The sequence below is a fragment of the Trichoderma breve genome, chromosome 2, assembly GCF_028502605.1.
Source record: "Trichoderma breve strain T069 chromosome 2, whole genome shotgun sequence".
Classification (NCBI taxonomy): Eukaryota; Fungi; Ascomycota; class Sordariomycetes; order Hypocreales; family Hypocreaceae; genus Trichoderma; species Trichoderma breve.
The window spans coordinates 1,613,867-1,631,467 of NC_079233.1; the positions used below are offsets into that span (position 1 = coordinate 1,613,867).

Sequence of the window (17,601 nt, forward strand, 5' to 3'; positions counted from 1 at the left end):
TGCCAGCTGTGTCTCGGTGAGCTGCCTGATCTAGGCTCTACTGAGGCTCGGGACGGGTTGGTTTATATGGTTAGATTCAACGCCAAGTTTGAAAGTCCTGCCTGTTCCTCGATCCTTGTCAGGGGCAGCTGAGTTACGGATACACCATGTCTCGTGTCTTGGGAGAGAGCATACGAAGTTGTGCAATTTCCTAAGATATCGATGCTATATATACTGCTCTTCATGATAAATATCTATATATACCGGTAGTATCACCCATCATATACTACTACTTGCCAATGATCAGACATTATCTCTTCGTTAGCTATCTGCCCATCATCGTCTTGTTACAATGCTTCTTTCTGCGGTCCTCTTCATCCTTCCTGGCGTATTTGCCCTTCCTGCAGCTCAGAATGCGGTTTCGTGTTCTCATGACAGCCTTTATACCTCACTCTCTCGAGATGGCGGGGAATTTTGCTCCAGCATGATGAGGACTCCTTGCGAGGTTTCGTCGACTCCTACCCAGTTCACGTCGTATTCCTCAGCCAAGTTGTCCTCATATGTAAGTCTTTCTCATTGATGTCGACAGCTTGTTCATATGTTAACTTATCTCACATAGTGTGCCTGTCTTATGACGACCTGTACTTCGTTTGGAACTGCAGCGCCTAGTGCAACTGGTTCTTGGAGTGGCCAGGAGAATGGCACTATATCGTATACTTCGTGGCGCTATTCTCGTGGCCCGACGATTACAAGTGGTGGTACTCAAGCCAGATCTTCGGATGGCGCTGATGGAGGAGTTTCAGAGACTAATAGTGATAATGGTTCAGGGGCTACTGATGGAAGCTCTCATGGCACCAAAACTTCCACGAGTAGCGATGCGGGTTCTACTGGTGGTGCTTCCATTGAGCCTTCGAGCATTCTAGAGTCACCCACTGATCCAATGACGAGTGGCTCTGAGACTGCCTCAGAGACTGCATCAGGTATCGTTGGTTCTGATACTGGATCCATGACTGACAAGGCCACACGCACATCACAAGGCTCTTCCCAAGAGACTGCAACATCCGGACGATCTGACCAGAGTGATACTAACTCTGCAAGCGGTTCTGCAACGGGAACAGGGACCTCTAGTACGGGTGGCGGCTCAGCTGCTTCGTCTCAGACGGCATCTACTACAGCTACGGGTGACGCTACTGCTACTCGCGATGGAGGAAGCGGTGGCACTGGAGCAACAGGAACTTCTAGAGATGGTGGAGGTGACCCTACTTCTACTGCAAGTGATCCGGGCAATACAAGCTCCGATATCAGCTACTCTGGAGCTACACCGACAATAACATCTGGAGATGCATCCACAGCCACGGGTTGGAACACCTCAACGGTATCTTCTCCACGAGGCACTGGAACTACAGGCTCTCTATCTTCCACAACCACGGTTAGCCCTGACAACTCAGGAGCAGGATCTGTAACCACAAACGCAACGACGACAGCCACTCTCACCTCTGCCCCTTTCATTACGCCCAGCGGCTTCAACACCAGCACCATCAGCCCTATTGTTAACGCAACACAGACAGGCCCCCCTCCTTTACCCGCTGCGAATTTCACACAAGTAACTCGAACAGGTGCCATTGTCAAGCCGACTTGTTATCAAATGCCGGAGCCAGCAGCGGGTTCAACTCGAAGGGCACTACTTCACAACACAAAGCTCCGAGAGGTAAACGCAACGATCCCATTCCCATATATCGAGTCCGTCGATTTCCAAGTGGATGGCGTCGACCCCTTATATCTTACACTTCGTGATGCAGCTGAAGGAACTCACTATATCGATGTTTCTAATCGGAGCTACATTGCCATTGTGGACTCTCTTTACAATGCGATGATTATCGATGGTAAAGGCATTCACTTCTCAACAAAGAAATGTCAGTATGATGTGTCCATCACGATTGAATCCATGTACGAGCAGCTTGCCGCGCTTTCTGGGCAAGTTTGTTCCGTGGGAGATCGCAAGCGGAAGCGGATGAGCGACACGGACTTCAAACAGACGCTTTATCTACGAGATCAGTGCAACAATCCGGTCAAGCAGACAGTCAGACAGTATCCAAATCTCAAGATTGGGGACACAGACTGCAATGACATCGAGGCTGATGAGGATACCGGGCGATGGCTCTTTGACTGCACATTCCCTGGCTCAGACTCGGGCACCCTGAAATGCGAATGGGCTGTGCGGAACGACATCGAAGAGTTCCTCTTCACGGATCCCTTTGGCGGTGCCTGTCCCGACTTGTCCACTGTCATCACAACCCTCGAGGCCAACGGCCAGGATTTTATCAACCCAGAGTCCCTTCGAACCGAGCTCTACAACCAAGGCCTCGACGACGCGCAAAAGGCCGAGGCTAACCTCATCGTCATCTACTACGAGCAACTCTGGGAGATCCTCAAGCAAGCATTCTCCAAACTGCGCACTCAACCGCCCGGCAAAGCGAGCGCCATCCAGGAGTACATCGACGTGTACAACAAGTACCGCAACTTCGAAGACGACATCTGCGAGGATCTTCACGCAGGCGACATGCCCCTGAAGATGAGCCTCCGCGCAGGCGTCACCACCATCGACGCCATCGCCAGACTCAACTGGGCGCCCGAGAACCCCAAGCCCTTCAACGTAACAATCCAAGACCCAGCGAAACTTGCTTGCTGCAGCCCCGGAAGCGATTCCCAGAAGAACGAGACGGCGGGGACTTGTGCGTATCCGGCCAGCGCTCACCTTGGCGATACGGGATGTGTTTGTGGGAAGATGGCTTCAGGAGCGTCTGTGGCGTTTGAGATTACGGAGTGTGAGAATTTCGTGAGTGAGTGTAAGGTTGATGATGATTGTTCCAAGGCGGGACATCCGACGTATGTTTGTTTGACTGGGAGTTGTTGCGGAGGGGGTGTTTGTGTTGATCCTTATGAGTGTGCGCAGAATGGAAGTGTGTTGGTGAGGCCGGGCCTCTTTTGAGGAGATTGCTTGAGAGATTGTGCTGTGGGAGTGAAGGCTTGGCTGTTTGTGTTTGTACACAATGAAGTGCAGAGTGAAGGTGAAGATTGGCGGGACTGATCTTGTGGCTCTTGTCTTTTTGTCCTGGGTATTGATTTTTATCGAACATTACTTTGAAGCATTTCCAATATTTCAGGCCACACATCACTATCATTAAGTAGGAGGCACACAATGATTTGAATCTTTTCAACAAGAAAAAAAAAGTCCGATTCATTTAGGCTCCAGGATTCTCTTTGTCCCGGGTATTCATCTAAGCAAATTACATGAAGGCGTTAAAGTAAACCAGACTCCGTCCAACCCATTCCCGTCATACCCATTTTTAAACCTTGGGGGCAGCGGTAGGGGTGATCTTCTTGCCGTCCTTGTTGTAGCGGACACGAGGGGGGGGAGCCCTGTTACGGCGGCCCACGCGAGATCGGACACTATTTATATTCTGTCAGCGTCAAACGTACCTTTAGGGGGACGGGGGAGGGATATATGTTCGAGAGCTGGGACGTATATGAACGTCCCAAAGTACAACCAAGGCTCATCTGAAGCACATACGCCGGAAAGGCGCAGTTGTAACACTCCCAGGGGAGGCAACGTACCGGACAATCTTGCCGTGGATAGCGCAAGAGACGCAGTACTGCAGCTTCAGGTACATCTTGGGGACAGTGTACTCGGCGAAGACAGAGGCATCGGAGATATCACCTGCAGATATCAGTTAGCGAAGCCAATCTCAGACTGAAGTTGCTTTTGAGAATCTCGATTCTCAGGGAGACGGTTTGACATACGGATGGCAGCAGACTCGACCATGTTGCGGATGGTGAAGCGCTTGATCGCCTTATCCTTGGGAGTGCATCGCGAGCAGTTGCTGCAGCGGATGGGCTTGGTGTGGCCGCGGCCCTTCTTGTTGCGGCCGCTGTTGTCATGTTAGCATCATGTCTCGAGGTATCAGATATGATTTTTCTCCATCGTCATCCATCACGAAAAGCTGCTATTGACGGGGGACATCGTGTGAAAGCAGCATGGCTGATGAATGCCAAATGACAGAGGCAGCGGATAGAAGGGCGATGCATACTTGTTCTTTCTCTTCTTGACCATTTTGACGGTGTCTGGATTGAACTGTTAGATTCTCACGCAGAAGAGAAAAGGAAAGAGAAAGGAGTTCAGCTCACGTACTGGAATTGGTGCTTGTCAAAAAGAAACTCGCTGATCGGCTAGGGCTTTCGCGAAAGTATTCCACATCCAATTGCCACAGGCCCAAGTTTTAGTGCCTCCACTGTGCACAATCGGGTATTTTGCTGCCAAATTTCGCGAGGGGCAGGGCAGCCATTGCGGAAACCCTAGGTCATGTGACCTCGTTTGCGGGTGCCCGCCGGAGGTGAATTTTCTGGCGCGCCACACCATGGAAATGTACTGCTCCCTCATCATCCGCAACATCTGAAGATTGCTTAGGACGGCAATAGGTCTATTGTCGAGGTATGTCTGAAAGATGCTGCATTTCTATCTGCCCTCCATGAGCTCCGGGAGCTTCATGAGGGAATCATCGTTGATGTCTCCCTCTTGAATATTGAACATTCCTTTGTTTCCCCGGAGCTCTATTTTCCCAAATTCCGAGATTGCTCGTTGTCGCGAAGAAATTTGCAACAACGACAATTCTCGCCTTCTTCTCCCCAACCTCAACTCACGCAGGCAATGTATGCTGGGCAAACAAATCTAACCCTTCCAGTTAGGCAAGATGCAGATTTTCGTCAAGACCCTCACGGGGAAGACGATCACCCTTGAGGTGGAGTCTTCCGACACCATCGACAATGTCAAGTCCAAGATCCAGGACAAGGAGGGCATTCCCCCGGACCAGCAGCGATTGATCTTCGCTGGTAAGCAGCTGGAGGATGGCCGAACCCTCTCCGACTACAACATCCAGAAGGAGTCTACCCTCCACCTGGTCCTGCGCCTGCGTGGTGGTGCCAAGAAGAGAAAGAAGAAGGTCTACACCACCCCCAAGAAGATCAAGCACAAGCGCAAGAAGACCAAGTTGGCTGTCCTCAAGTACTACAAGGTCAGCAACGATGGTAACATCGAGCGTCTCCGCCGCGAGTGCCCCAGCGAGACTGTGAGTTCAATCCCCAGCAATGATTCCAAATGATTCCAAACCCTGTGTGGCAAAACAGCAGACTAATACGATTTTGCTATCCAGTGCGGTGCTGGTGTCTTCATGGCTGCCATGCCTGACCGTCAATACTGTGGTCGTTGCCACCTGACCTACGTCTTCGACAAGCAGTAAACGACAAAACTTTCAAAAAGGGAAAAAATTTATTGTGGATTGGACAGCTGGAGCCATGGGACTGCCATAACACACAAAGGCGTTGATGTAGCATTAGAGAGCACATCCGGCGGCTTCTGGTAATGAATGCTTGATTTGAGACACGTTTGGAGTTTTCGGAAACTGTAGTTCATGTGACAATGTGCAATGATTGCGGGATCAATTACCTGTGCCGTCTTTATGACAATGTGATGTCTGTCTGTACAAAGTAAAGCTAGAGTAATTCTGATAGGCTGATAAAGACCCCATGAGGTTATCAAGGTACTGCATGTAATAATTTTCTTTTTTCTTTTTTTGCGCGATCCAAAAGTATCCTTGATCCACTTTAACCGAGAGTACCTTAGGGTCGGTTGTCTGGTATCAACCCCATACTACTGTATGTACATCACCAATTCCAGTATGATGCTTGCACACTCAAGATGCCCCGCGAAATGGCCAACTTTGTAATGTTCACGAAATGGCCAGTTTTGTAATTTGCAGAACTTCAATTCAATCGTGCCTATGCCAACCACCTAGGTTAAATCGACATTGCAACGTCAAGATCGGGTATGCATCCCTTCATATGTACAAATTATCATAGCAAAGCTTCCTTGAACGCCGTTTCCAGATTCCTTTACAACTCCCTCAAAGTGAAGTGCAGATACCACCCCGGGCCAGAGCCGGCCTCCCAATGCTACTCAACCTACTCAGCCTCAGACGACTTGCTCCTGTTGGATCTCGTTGCTCTTGTCCTTCGTGGGCTTGGGCTCCGAGTGTTCCTCTGAATCCTGGTCGACATTGGTAGAGCGTTCGTTGGCAAGCATGGCACTCAGCTTCTTCTTGTTGCTGAGTTTCTCGTCGCTCTTCTTCATATCGCCCTTGTCGCAAGCCAAGGCACCGTCCCCATACTTTCCCATTACCTCAACCCCAACCTCTGGTTGAGCCCACCTCGGTGGAGTTTAATCAGTCGAAGCATCCGACTTGGAGGAGATCTACTCATCCTTGGACTTGGACTTCTTCTTCTTCTTTTTCTTCTCACCGTCAGCGGCGTTGGTCATGGGAACATCCTCGTCCTCCTCGTGCTTGCGCTTCTTTTCCTTCTTTTCCTTCTTGTCCTTCTTGTCCTTCTTCTTGTCCTTCTTCTCCTTCTTGGAGGCGGCAGCATCAGGGGCATCAATCATATCCTCATCAAAGGTCTCACCGGCATCTCCGAGAGACTCCATGACGGATTTCTAGATCAAAGTTAGTTCATGCTCAACATGGCAAGAGAGGAGTAACAGATGAGAAGAGAAGTGTAAACGTACGATAACATCAGAGTTCTTTGTGGGGCGCTTGCCAGTGGCGTAAAATTCCAGACGCTCATCCACTTGCTGCTTGAAGGCATCTCCGAACCGGGTGGAAGGCTCGGCAGAGAAGACATCGATACGAGAAGCCATGGAAGCCTTGTTGGCGACACAGCGAGACATACGACCCTTGTTCTGCTTGCTGGCCTTGGCAATAGCACCAGCGTGGAACAGGAGACCGAACTTGGGAGTGTTGCCCTTAGTCTTGAGAGCACGGAAAAGGGCCTTCTCAGCACCAAGAATCTGCAGGGTCGATGAAGGCAGCTTGGCCAAGCTGGTAAGAGAACCAGCATGAGAGATGAGGCGGGCAGCAACGCTGGATCCGAGCAGAGCCTTCAGGTTGGGTGCGACCTGGTCAAGCTTCTCGTCAAGGTAAGTAGAGGTGTTGCGACGGTTATCAGCCTGCTTGATGACAAGGCGAGAGAGCTGATCGATGATCTCGAAATCAGTGCCGGCAAGATCATATCCCATGGAGACCTTGGCGGCATCGATGATGGCCTGGGCCTTCTCACCGTCCTCACCAAGGATAGCGGCGATATCGTGCAGCTTCTCATCAGTGAGAGTCTTCTTGTTTCCAATGACGCCGACAAGCTGAGCGTAGGTGTAGTTGTCTGAGGTAAATCTCTGGAGCTCAGGGAAGTGAGAGCCGTACCATTCGCGAAGGCGCATGAAGAAGCCGTTGACACCCTTGTCCTGGAAGTCGACAGTGGCAATAGCCTGGATGATGTGGTTGTCATTGCGGGTGACGTTGAACTTGACCTTGGCACGGGAGTAGGCGTGAGCCAGACCCAGGGAGGCCTTGCTGAGGTCACCAGACTGGAGACCCTTGAGGAGCTTCTCAGCGTGTAGACGAATGCCACGGATAAGTTCGGCAACAACCACGGAGGTTTCGATCGTCTCGATGGATAGGCCAGGGAACTGGGCCTTGATGGCGCTGCCTAGGTTCTTTTCGGCAACACCAAGAGTGATCTTGCTCTTCTTTCCGCTCGTCTGAGGGAGATTGAGCTCAAGAACCGACTTGAGCTGGTCGGAAACGATACCCTCAGAAATCAGGTTGACGTTCTCGAGGGCCTCAATGTGACCACTTTTGCACCCGCATCAGTCTCCTTTCGCCTCAATCGCAGTCACGTAGGGACAAGGATAGTGAATTACCTGAAGGGAGTGAAGTTGACGAGATTGACCATCTTGCTAAACTTGGGCAACTCGTTGACTGCAGTCTGCACCTCCTTCAACTTGGCGCCAACAGCATCGGCCTGGTGCACCACGTTGAAGAGGGCATAGCCCAGGGCGGCTTCGAAAAGGACGTAATCGACGTGCGCCATTGTAATCTCTTCCCGGGCGACGCCGTTAGATTGAGGAACAGAGGTGGAAGAGAGACGCGGTGATTGCAATTGGTTGCCTCGAGTTGGAGTTTTTTTCCAAGATCTTCGCATCCAAACTTTTTTTTTTGGTCGACGAAATTTTTCTGGTAGCTTTGAGCTTAGCGCACGGACCAATTGGATTTTGCAGCCGGCAGGAACAGCGATGTGGGAGGAGTCACGTGGGCGCATAGTGGGGCACATTTTGCTGGTACTTTGGCCTTGTACCTCGAATTCGCTTCAGAATGCGATCAGTGTGGTTGCACATGCATGAATCTCATGTCTAACTGATATCAAAGTGAGATGCGTGCGTATATGATCACTTTCAAATCATTCTTTTTTATTCATCTTCTACTTACGCTGATTTATTTATATGTCAGTGTCATATCATGTTCTCGTTCGTTCTACCTGCTTGAATTGTGCATTTTGATCCTCTCCTCAATTGTTTGGGAATCCGTTCTTCAGATTGTCGTATTTCGACTGCGGATAGTCGATGCAGTTATCCTTCCTCTGCAACGCCCCAGGGCCTCCAAACTCATTCACCACAATACCGATCAAGCTGTCAGTGCCCTCCTTGTCTCCGCTGCTCTCCCACCACATGCCACCTCCAAGACCCCACTCCTTGATATACCCAGCCTTGGCTCTACTAGCTTGAGGGGTGTCGTAGGAGACAAGCTTCCTTGTTTGTGGGTTATAGCTGTAGCTGGCGCCTGTTTTTTGATCCCAAATTTCTTGAGAGCCTGGGTGAGGGAGAACCTTGTAGTCAAAGATGCCATTCTCCCACGACCCCTCACCAATACCATTGTAAGGCCTGCCAGGGCCATCGGTATTCTCAAATGCACGACCATAGATGGGCATTCCGAGCACAATCTTGCTGGGTGCTACACCACTCCTGGTATAGAAGTCGATGGCGGCATCGGTAGAAAAGGGAGTAGACGTAGGGTTGTCAAGTGACGGATGGAGGTTCGCCTGATGGCCGCTCGTCTGGTCCCAAGACCCCGCATAGTCGTAAGCCATCAAGTTCCAGAAATCAAGATATCGGTCCATTCCTGGGACATCAAGCTTCTGGAAGTGCGTGGCTCCGGCGGGACAAGCAACAGTCAGTTCAAAGTGGCTGTAGTTTGGAAGGGTGGCAGAGTAGGCGTCAAGCTCTCTGCGCACGGTGGCGAGAAGCTCGACGAAATTCCTAGCCTCGTCCGCATTCTGAGGATACTCCCAATCGATATCGAGTCCATCGAAACCCAAGTTTTTGAGCAGTTCGAGACTGGATTTGGCGAATGTCTCACGACCCTGCTGAGTACTAGCCGGACCCTTGAAGTTGCCGCTGTACGTCCAACCGCCAATGGACAGCAAAACCTTGAGGTTGCGATTGCGCTTCTTGAGAAGATTCAGCTGCTTGAGGCAGCCATACATGTTATTTCCCGTGTCATTCCACGAGTCGCCCTCCCAATGAATGTCTGTGTCCGCCCAGCCATCCGTCATGTGTCTATCATTACTTAGCGCGCTATAATCACGAAAGGGGGGTAACAGAGGTTCAAGACATACACTTCCCCGCTATCTTGGCGGACATTGGCAAAGGCATAGAGGATATGAGTAAGTTTATCAACGGGAAGATCTTGGGGGCGATGCTTTCTAGCATAGATGGCCCTTTATTTCGGAGAAGCCGTGTCAGCCGGTGCATGTGTGTAAATGCTGGGGGGTTGACGGATTTATATCGAGATGTGATACGTACCAGTTGACAAAATAGGCGACTGAACGATAGCCGTCTCCCGACATGTTTGTTTGAGATGTAGAAAAATTAATGATGGGAATGAGGGATAAGAGCAGGGCCAGACCAGCGAGAAGAGTGAGGTATTTGGGGAGTGCTATGGTCCGATGACGAAATGGTTGCTGATACCCTGTAGAAGAAGAAGCCGTGTTGAATGTGAGTGCGGGAGCTTTGTCGATGCAGCGCCCGCCCTTTTATACTTCTTTATAAGCGACAACAAGTTACAAATCCCAATCCCTTGTTGTTGTTTTGTCTCTCTTTGTTTACGAGATGAATACAGTAGCTTGTGTGTAAATCCTTGGCCGTCCAGTAGCTTCGCGTCAGTGATTCGATCAGCTCAATGGCGGTCTCAGATGCTGTCGTGGCTTTCGCCCCAGCCTCCACTTTGCATCCGCTCACTGGCCAGCACCGCCTCATGCGACAGCTCACATCTCCAGCAAGCCCACATACACGTACGGAGTAGTAGCCAATTGTTCACCCTTGAGCTTCGTTTGGACAACATGTGACTGGAGGAATCTCAATGAGGTTTTTGGCCAATTGATTACATAGCCCTGCGACTGTAGCTGCGCATGGAAATGAGGCACATGCAGTTCATCCCAGCTGTAAGGCGGGCAAGCGGGATCTAACTGATGTCCGATTTACCACTCAATGCATCTTTCAAATAATCAACGATGAAGTTCTATACTTAGTTGCACAAAAGCAGCTTAATTGAGTAACTATCGATGCTTAACTTCCGACATCATATCCAACTTTGCCGCCGTATTCTCGCAGTAGCTTGACCATATCCTCATTTCCGTCCATATTTGCGAAGAAGAGCGCTGTTTCAAAGCCAGCACTCACGCCGTTCTCTAGCAATAGTCTGACGATGCCTTCATTTTTGTTAAGCGCGGCTAAACGCAGTGGCGAGTTATCATTACCAACTAAGCCAGCACCCGCGCCATTCTCCAGCAACAACCTGACGATGCTTTCTTTTCCGCCAAGTATGGCTACCATTAGTAGCGAATCCCCAGAATCATCCACATAGTCAACGTCCGCGCCATTCTCTAGCAATAGCCTGACTATGTTTTCATTTCCACGACGTATAGATCCAGCCAATACTGAGCTACCGTTAACAACCATATTAACGTCAGCTCCATTCTCTAACAACAGCCTGACGATGCCCTCATTCACACCGTTTATGGCTATCGTTAGTAATGATCTGCCGTAACTATCCACATAGTTAGCGTCCGCGCCATTCTCTAACAACAGCTTGACGATGCTTTCATCCCCATAGAATATGGGTGTAGCCAATGGCGAGTCGCCGTCAACAACAATATTAACGTCTGCTCCATGCTCTAGCAGCCGCCTGATAATATCTTCATCTGTGCGAAGTATGGCTATAGCCAATGGTGAGTTACCGTCAACAGCAAGGTTAACGTCTGCTCCATGCTCTAGCAACAGCCTGATGATGGTTTCATTTTTGGTCATGAGGGCCGCATGTAATGGCAAGATGCCCTCACTAGGAAGGTTAGCATCTGCACCATTCTCTAGCAATAGCCTAACAATGCCTTCAAATTCGTCATCGATAGCCATGTGAAGCATCGTCCTGGTATCAACTGTAGAGTTAGCATCAGTACCATGCTTTAAAAAAAGCCTAACAATGCCTTGCTCTTCGCAAACGATGGCCTTGTGAAGCATTGTCTCATTATCAAATGTAGAGCTAGTATCAGCGCCATACTCTAAAAGAAGTTTAATAATGCCTTCATATTCGCCACGGATAGCGATTTCAAGCATCGGCTCGTCGTTAAACATAGAGTTAACATCAGCGCCATGCTCTAAAAGAAGTTTGATAATGCCCTCATAGTTGTGAAAGATAGCGACGTGAAGCATCGGCTCGTCGCCAAACATAGTGTTAGCATCAGCGCCATGTTCTAATAGTAGTTTGACAATGCCCTTATAGGCCCTCGAGACAGCTTTATAAAGCATCGGCTCTTCGTCAAGCATAGTGTTAGCACCAGCACCATGTTCTAACAGTAGTTTGACAATGCCCTCTTGGTTGCGAATGATAGGGGTGTAAAGCATCGGCTCGTTGTCAAACATAGAGTTAGCATCAGCGCCATTTTCTAGCAGCAGCTTAACGATGCCTTCTCTTTCGTCTCGGACTGCTATCTCAAGTGCCGACGTCTCATACTTATCGGCACATTCAACATCGGCACCGTTCTCTAGCAGCAACTTCACAGCGTCCTTCTTGCCGCCATAGCATGCGCGGAGGAGTGGTGTTCGACTATGGATATCCTGTTGATCGATTTCAGCACCGTGGTCGATCAGCAGCTTCATCGCACCCGTACAGTCCCCTTCAACAGCCCAATGGAGCGTATTAGCTAGGAATTCCCTGGCATTCGTGTCGTGTTCATTTTCTAAGAAGTGTGCAATTATGCTTTCTAGCCCAAAATAAGCTGCGAGATGAATGGCTTTTGCAACTGGAGGAGCCTCTATCATCTCGCTGGCGGAGTCTATCTTGTTGCGATTGCCCAGAAAATCTAGTATCAGCTGCCTCGGTTGCATCGTCTCTGGGACCGCGCGGGCATGTTTCCCGAAGAATCCGACGGCGTATTGATATAGCGCAAATTCTCGCTTGCGTTGCTGGATATCGGCCCTAGAATCCTCAAAAACGTCAAAGGAGATGTAAGTTATGCAAGCTGTTGCAATATGGGCTTCTGCGTCTTGAAACCAATGTTTCCCGTCTCGCTCAAAGTATTCTTGCATGGTATAATGTGCCAACCGTACGGCATCACTCTCAGCATCGAAGGTGACCAGGCCTGCACAGATAGAACCTAAGATTTCCTTATCTGGGATGAACTCCTCATTGAGTTGTTGTGTCTTTGGCTCAATTGCTACCGCATGCCGAAGCTCGGCTGCGGAGAGCACTCTTCTGGCGTAAATGAGCCAGGATAAAACCTTTTTGGCCAACTTTTGTACGGCATCGCCTTGGGTCTCAATTCTTTCCATTGCTCGTTCGTATATCACATCCAGCTTTTCGGGCAAGTTTCGCAGCGCTTGTTTGACATGCCCTATAGTGGGCAGTTGGGCCAGTGCATCAACATGCAAACGCACAATGAGGAACCTGAAGATAGTTAGGTCCACAGCCCAATCTAACCATTCGTTAACTCACATTCCACTAGCAATATCGGATATGATAGTGTTGATTTCCTTTTGCAACTCGAGGCTGCGTAGCACAAACGACGGTAACCGTCCCATGTTCCTGGCCAGGTATTTTTGCACATCTTCATCTTTGGCACTTATTTCTAAGAAACTGCTTTGTTTGAATGCCTCTAAAATTTCTGGGATATTTCGTGAAGTCGCAAAAAAGTTTGTATTGGTTTCTTCTTGAAGTTTGAAAAGTGTAGATAAAAGATATTTGCGGCAGCCATCTGCAATTTGACATTCATCCAGTGCGTCTATTACGATGAAGACTTTGGAGTAAAGGAGGCAAACTGATCGCATAGCTTCCGATAACTCGCCAAGGGATGGTCGTTTCGGATTCTTCTCGCATTCCGCATACAATTCTTGTATGCAGTCCGGTATCACATCGCGTCTTTGAGTAAGCTGTTTCAGCAGGTTTGCCACTAGGTCTTCTGCTTTCTGTTCGTTATGTTTTCGGTAGTCGCAAAATAAATATGAAATGCCTATTTCGGTATCATCCTTGTATCTGGTAAACAAGTCGTTGATAACCGCTGCGGTCATGATTGTCTTCCCAGCTCCAGGGACACCTGGACAAAATAATGTATGCTTGTCAGACCCGATCCAAGTCTGGTACTCCTCTGAGTTTAGGAACCAGTGAAGTGTATCTGGCTGCCGGATATTCATATAGTCCCTTTGTTGAGGGGCATAGTCAATTGGTGTAAGCCACTCGATGATTTCCTGGTTATCCTTGTTTTGTTGAATAGTGACAAGCTTATCAACTCCTTCCTGAACGACTGCCATCACACAACAGATCAGTATTTGTCTAGCGGAGCCATCCAATATTTTAGTTCAGACTGACTTGAAAGCACATCGCTAATCTTTTTCTCCGCCTCAATCTTATACAGAGGGATCCTGTATAAAAGATCCTTTGTATATGCTGCCGCTGTCATCGCCGCGTAACCTTGCCACTTATTATTTTTGTGAGAGTCTGAATAATCACAAATGCCGCGAATAACTAAACATGGAAACTGGTTCATCAATCCAGCCGCTTCCGTCTCAAAGCATAAGACGTCTTTTTCTTTAATTAGCCTGTCTCGGATAATGGCATCTTTCATTATCTGGTTTCCGGAGGCGATCAAGCCGTAATGGATGCCAGGGTTATCCTCATCTTCAGTGCGGTCCATTCGCTGTTTTAACATCGAGGAATCGTTTCCACAGGTACTTATGCAATCTTCCTCGGTGCCTGAAGGGTGGATGACTGTAGACTTATATAGCCTATCACTGCTTGATTGCGGTCGTCCGTACTTCTTCCTTAACCTTGGCATTTTCCCCAAGATACTGTTAACAGCTTCCTCAAGCTGGTGACCGTTAATCTCATAATCAGCCTGAAGACCGTTAACTGCCGTTCGAAGAAATGTCGGTGGCTGGTTAAGAAAACCCGTTGTGTGAAAACTCTCCCCTTGAATTGCCTTGCCGAAGTCATATTGGAAAACACCTCCGATTCCATCGCGAGGTGCACTGACAACGATATCCCCAAGTCGTATATCATGCTTTGAACTTGGCGCGCCACCTCCTATGCCAACCATCAGACCGATTCTGATATTGGGAAAGCTATGGAGCATGTCTTTTGCAACGCCTGTAGCGCTTGATATGCCGTATTCCCCCTGCGGTAAGACAGCAATAACGACGTTGTGGTTCCCAACTCTGCCTAAAGTATAATTATTATGGTCATTTGGGGCCACATATTCTGGCCCCTCATGCCTTTCGTCGAGAGACACCTGCGCAGCAACATATTCAGTGCTAAGGGCGCAAATCCAACCTATTATATAGTCTTTATGATCCAACTTTCGCATAAGAGCACCAGTCGTGGGGTTCCGAGGACCATCGGCAATTGATCGATTTATATTCTTCTGAATTTGGAGCAGCATCAGCGAAACTCTTGTTCCACTTGTCGTACAATATCCACTCTTGTCAGATATGGCACTACTTACAGCCTCCATGATGTTAGTGAGTACATGTAAATATGGTCAAGGTTGTTGTTAATCATTGAAGTTGACTGACCAGAGTCTGAGATTCGTGAACTACCTGTAAGGCTGCGCAGCCTCCATAATTAAATATTGCTGATTTGACTACCTATATACGTTATATTTACATATCCCAGAGGACAAAATCAGGCAGAATGGATTATTCAGGCGGCTGGAGATAGTCCAATCAATCACGACCACGCCAATCAGATACAACCCAAGCCTGGTTTAGAACCGGGATATACACATGGAATATTAAACGGACCCCTGTGAAGGAGACCCCGCTCGTAGCACGCGCTTCAGGGCTCAACTCACGTCTAATATTGATGCTTCTAATTAAGATATGACACTGTGAACTCATGCAAACGAGCATTGGATATCCAGCGCCGACTCAATAGCTAATAAGACAATTATGCCATACCTGGAGCTCAAAAAACAAAGACCGTGTAAGGCGGGCTCTAGCTGATGTCCGATTTACCACTCAATGCATCTTTCAGGTCATCAATGACGAAGTTCCATACTTAAGTGCACAAAAGCAGCTTAATTGTGTAAGTAGCTATCAATTGCTAACTACTGATATTATTTCCAAGTGCGCCGCTGTATCCTCGCAGCAGCTTCAGTATGCGTTCATCTTCAAGCCTAATTGCTCATGAGATTGCAGCTCCTACAGTGGGCAGTTGGGTCAGCAAATTCGAATTCGCATGTAAGCGCACAATGAGAAATCTCAAAGTGCCTGTAGTCACATTGGTAGACTTCACATTCCTTATTCTTTTGAACATAGAAAAGCTTATCAACTCTCTCTTGTCCGCTTGTGATGATTTAAAGCGATTAGCACCTGCGAAAGGTATCTACATGCCTATACTTACTATCTAGACTCCTTGCATATTACTTCCCAACCTTTTTGTTTCTCATCTGTAAGTCTTTCCTCAGTCTTCCTTCCCTGATGGAGGAATCTCATTCAAGAGGTCCTTTGCAACTGCTGCCGCCGCCATTGCTGCGTAGCCGTGCCATTTCTTATCAGAACCTGAATCATCGCAAATGCCGCGAATAACACAGCAGGGAAAGCCTTTCATTAACCCAGCTACTGCCGTGTCCGAGCATAGAACATCATTTTCTCCAGTTGGCTTATCTTGGAGGATGGCATCCTTCATTACCCTGCCCCCCGGAACAAGTGAGCCATAATGAATACTGATTTTATCCTCAACTTGAGTCTTTTCCGGTTTATCCTCAACTTGAGTCTCTTCCGGTCGCGATACCACCATCCACACATCGTTTCCGCAGGAAGCGAAGCAGAGTTCTTCAGTGCGTAAAGGGAGATTGACTGTAGACTCACATAACTCATCGCCGATTGACTGTGGTCGCCCATACTGCCGCTTTAGCCTTGGTCTATTCTTCAAGACTCTGCTGATAGCTTCTTCAATCTGATGGCCTTCAGTCTCATAATGCGCCTTGAGCCCATCGACGGCAGTCCGAAGAAGTGTCGATGACTGGACAGCAAAGCTCGTCTTCTGGAAGTTTTGTTCTCGCATCTCCTCGCTAAGCTCGTTCTGGGAAACGCCCTCATTACATGTAACATCGAGAGGGGCACCAACAACAACATCTCCAAGCTTTATATCGTTCTTTGAACTTGGCTCGGCGCCTCCGATACCAGTCACCAGACCGATTTTAATATTGGGAAAGCTGGCAAGCATGCCTATTGCAACGAATGCGGCGCTTGCGCCCGATGCGTCGAAACCCCCCTCTGGTAAGCATGTCGTAACAACATTATGGCCCCCAATCTTGCCTAATTCGTAGACGTTAGTGTCACGACGAGACACAAATTTTGGTTTGTGCCGGTTATCGAGAAAGTTGGTTGCGGCGAGACGGTCCTCGGGGTGGAGGCAAATCCAGCCGACAGTATAGTCCGCAGGAGACCAAGTCGGCTGAGTGGCACCGCTTATGGCTTCCATGTCGCTGGTGGCTGTTACAGGTTGCTACTTGTCCGAAGTTTGGATCGAGAGAAGAGTGATGAAGACAAAGAGGCACAGAGAAGTACTTTATATGTAAGCCGTTATTGCGCAGTGAGGGATTTAATACTGGCTGTCTTTCTCTCTGCCTTCCAACACAAAGGGAAGGGAATATTGCTCTCTTTTATATTCCATTGTGGGCTTCAGAACCCGGTTTGGACCAAAGGCATTCCCGTTTGGCCGTCCCACTGCAAAGCCCCTGACAGGCTGCTCTTCTTTCATGGCCACGTCAACAGTGCCAAATTTAGTAACAGTCTTCGTTGAACAAAGGGTTTCTTAAACATGAACAACAAAGGAAATGAATTGTGACAAAGAAAAGATACGTCAATGACGTTGTGTAAGTGTTAACAAAGCATCTGCAAAGTCGGCTGTGCATGCAATTGTTACAATCAGGGTTTCAGATATCCTCCAGTTTAAGCTTGTCAGCTCAGTTCATCTGGAGCTCTCGACTCATCTCAAAATCCGCGGCAAATCGATCTGTATTGCGAGAGTCGTGATCTGTGTGCCATGATGCGTAGCCTCTACATCTACCCCGTAGATGCTGCTGATTTGACTAATAGGTACATCAAGTACATACACACACACATACATATTTGTTAACATAGGTAGGCTATAGCACATGGTCAGGCACCAAGGGGCTATTCAAGGT

At 48.6% G+C, this 17,601-nt stretch overlaps 7 protein-coding genes across 7 annotated transcripts; 2 read left to right on the top strand and 5 right to left on the bottom strand.

Annotated features, from left to right (window-relative positions):
• Nucleotides 1-463: 463 nt before the first annotated feature.
• On the top strand, nucleotides 464-2,968 carry T069G_02730 (uncharacterized protein; the record flags this gene model as incomplete). The annotated part of the gene is made up of 3 exons (XM_056169940.1): nucleotides 464-541; nucleotides 599-2,815; nucleotides 2,933-2,968. The coding sequence occupies 3 exons, from the start codon at nucleotides 464-466 to the stop codon at nucleotides 2,966-2,968; spliced, it is 2,331 nt and encodes a 776-aa protein (XP_056030832.1).
• A 358-nt stretch (nucleotides 2,969-3,326) lies between these two features.
• Nucleotides 3,327-4,090, bottom strand: T069G_02731 (ribosomal protein s26e domain-containing protein; the record flags this gene model as incomplete). The annotated part of the gene is made up of 4 exons (XM_056169941.1): nucleotides 3,327-3,429; nucleotides 3,595-3,697; nucleotides 3,781-3,908; nucleotides 4,068-4,090. 4 exons carry the CDS (start codon nucleotides 4,088-4,090, stop codon nucleotides 3,327-3,329), a joined length of 357 nt encoding a protein of 118 aa, XP_056030833.1.
• A 637-nt stretch (nucleotides 4,091-4,727) lies between these two features.
• T069G_02732 (ubiquitin family domain-containing protein) lies at nucleotides 4,728-5,273 on the top strand (the record flags this gene model as incomplete). The annotated part of the gene is made up of 2 exons (XM_056169942.1): nucleotides 4,728-5,102; nucleotides 5,187-5,273. 2 exons carry the CDS (start codon nucleotides 4,728-4,730, stop codon nucleotides 5,271-5,273), a joined length of 462 nt encoding a protein of 153 aa, XP_056030834.1.
• A 1,010-nt stretch (nucleotides 5,274-6,283) lies between these two features.
• On the bottom strand, nucleotides 6,284-7,956 carry T069G_02733 (snoRNA binding domain, fibrillarin domain-containing protein; the record flags this gene model as incomplete). The annotated part of the gene is made up of 3 exons (XM_056169943.1): nucleotides 6,284-6,523; nucleotides 6,596-7,718; nucleotides 7,787-7,956. 3 exons carry the CDS (start codon nucleotides 7,954-7,956, stop codon nucleotides 6,284-6,286), a joined length of 1,533 nt encoding a protein of 510 aa, XP_056030835.1.
• Nucleotides 7,957-8,430: 474 nt separating this feature from the next.
• On the bottom strand, nucleotides 8,431-9,768 carry T069G_02734 (glycosyl hydrolases family 18 domain-containing protein; the record flags this gene model as incomplete). Its single annotated transcript, XM_056169944.1, has 3 exons — nucleotides 8,431-9,478; nucleotides 9,538-9,639; nucleotides 9,725-9,768. The coding sequence occupies 3 exons, from the start codon at nucleotides 9,766-9,768 to the stop codon at nucleotides 8,431-8,433; spliced, it is 1,194 nt and encodes a 397-aa protein (XP_056030836.1).
• Nucleotides 9,769-10,486: 718 nt separating this feature from the next.
• On the bottom strand, nucleotides 10,487-14,922 carry T069G_02735 (ankyrin repeats (3 copies) domain-containing protein; the record flags this gene model as incomplete). The annotated part of the gene is made up of 6 exons (XM_056169945.1): nucleotides 10,487-10,578; nucleotides 10,678-12,863; nucleotides 12,912-13,716; nucleotides 13,782-14,307; nucleotides 14,392-14,832; nucleotides 14,914-14,922. 6 exons carry the CDS (start codon nucleotides 14,920-14,922, stop codon nucleotides 10,487-10,489), a joined length of 4,059 nt encoding a protein of 1,352 aa, XP_056030837.1.
• A 950-nt stretch (nucleotides 14,923-15,872) lies between these two features.
• Nucleotides 15,873-16,895, bottom strand: T069G_02736 (uncharacterized protein; the record flags this gene model as incomplete). Its single annotated transcript, XM_056169946.1, has 1 exon — nucleotides 15,873-16,895. One exon carries the CDS (start codon nucleotides 16,893-16,895, stop codon nucleotides 15,873-15,875), a length of 1,023 nt encoding a protein of 340 aa, XP_056030838.1.
• Nucleotides 16,896-17,601: the final 706 nt, after the last annotated feature.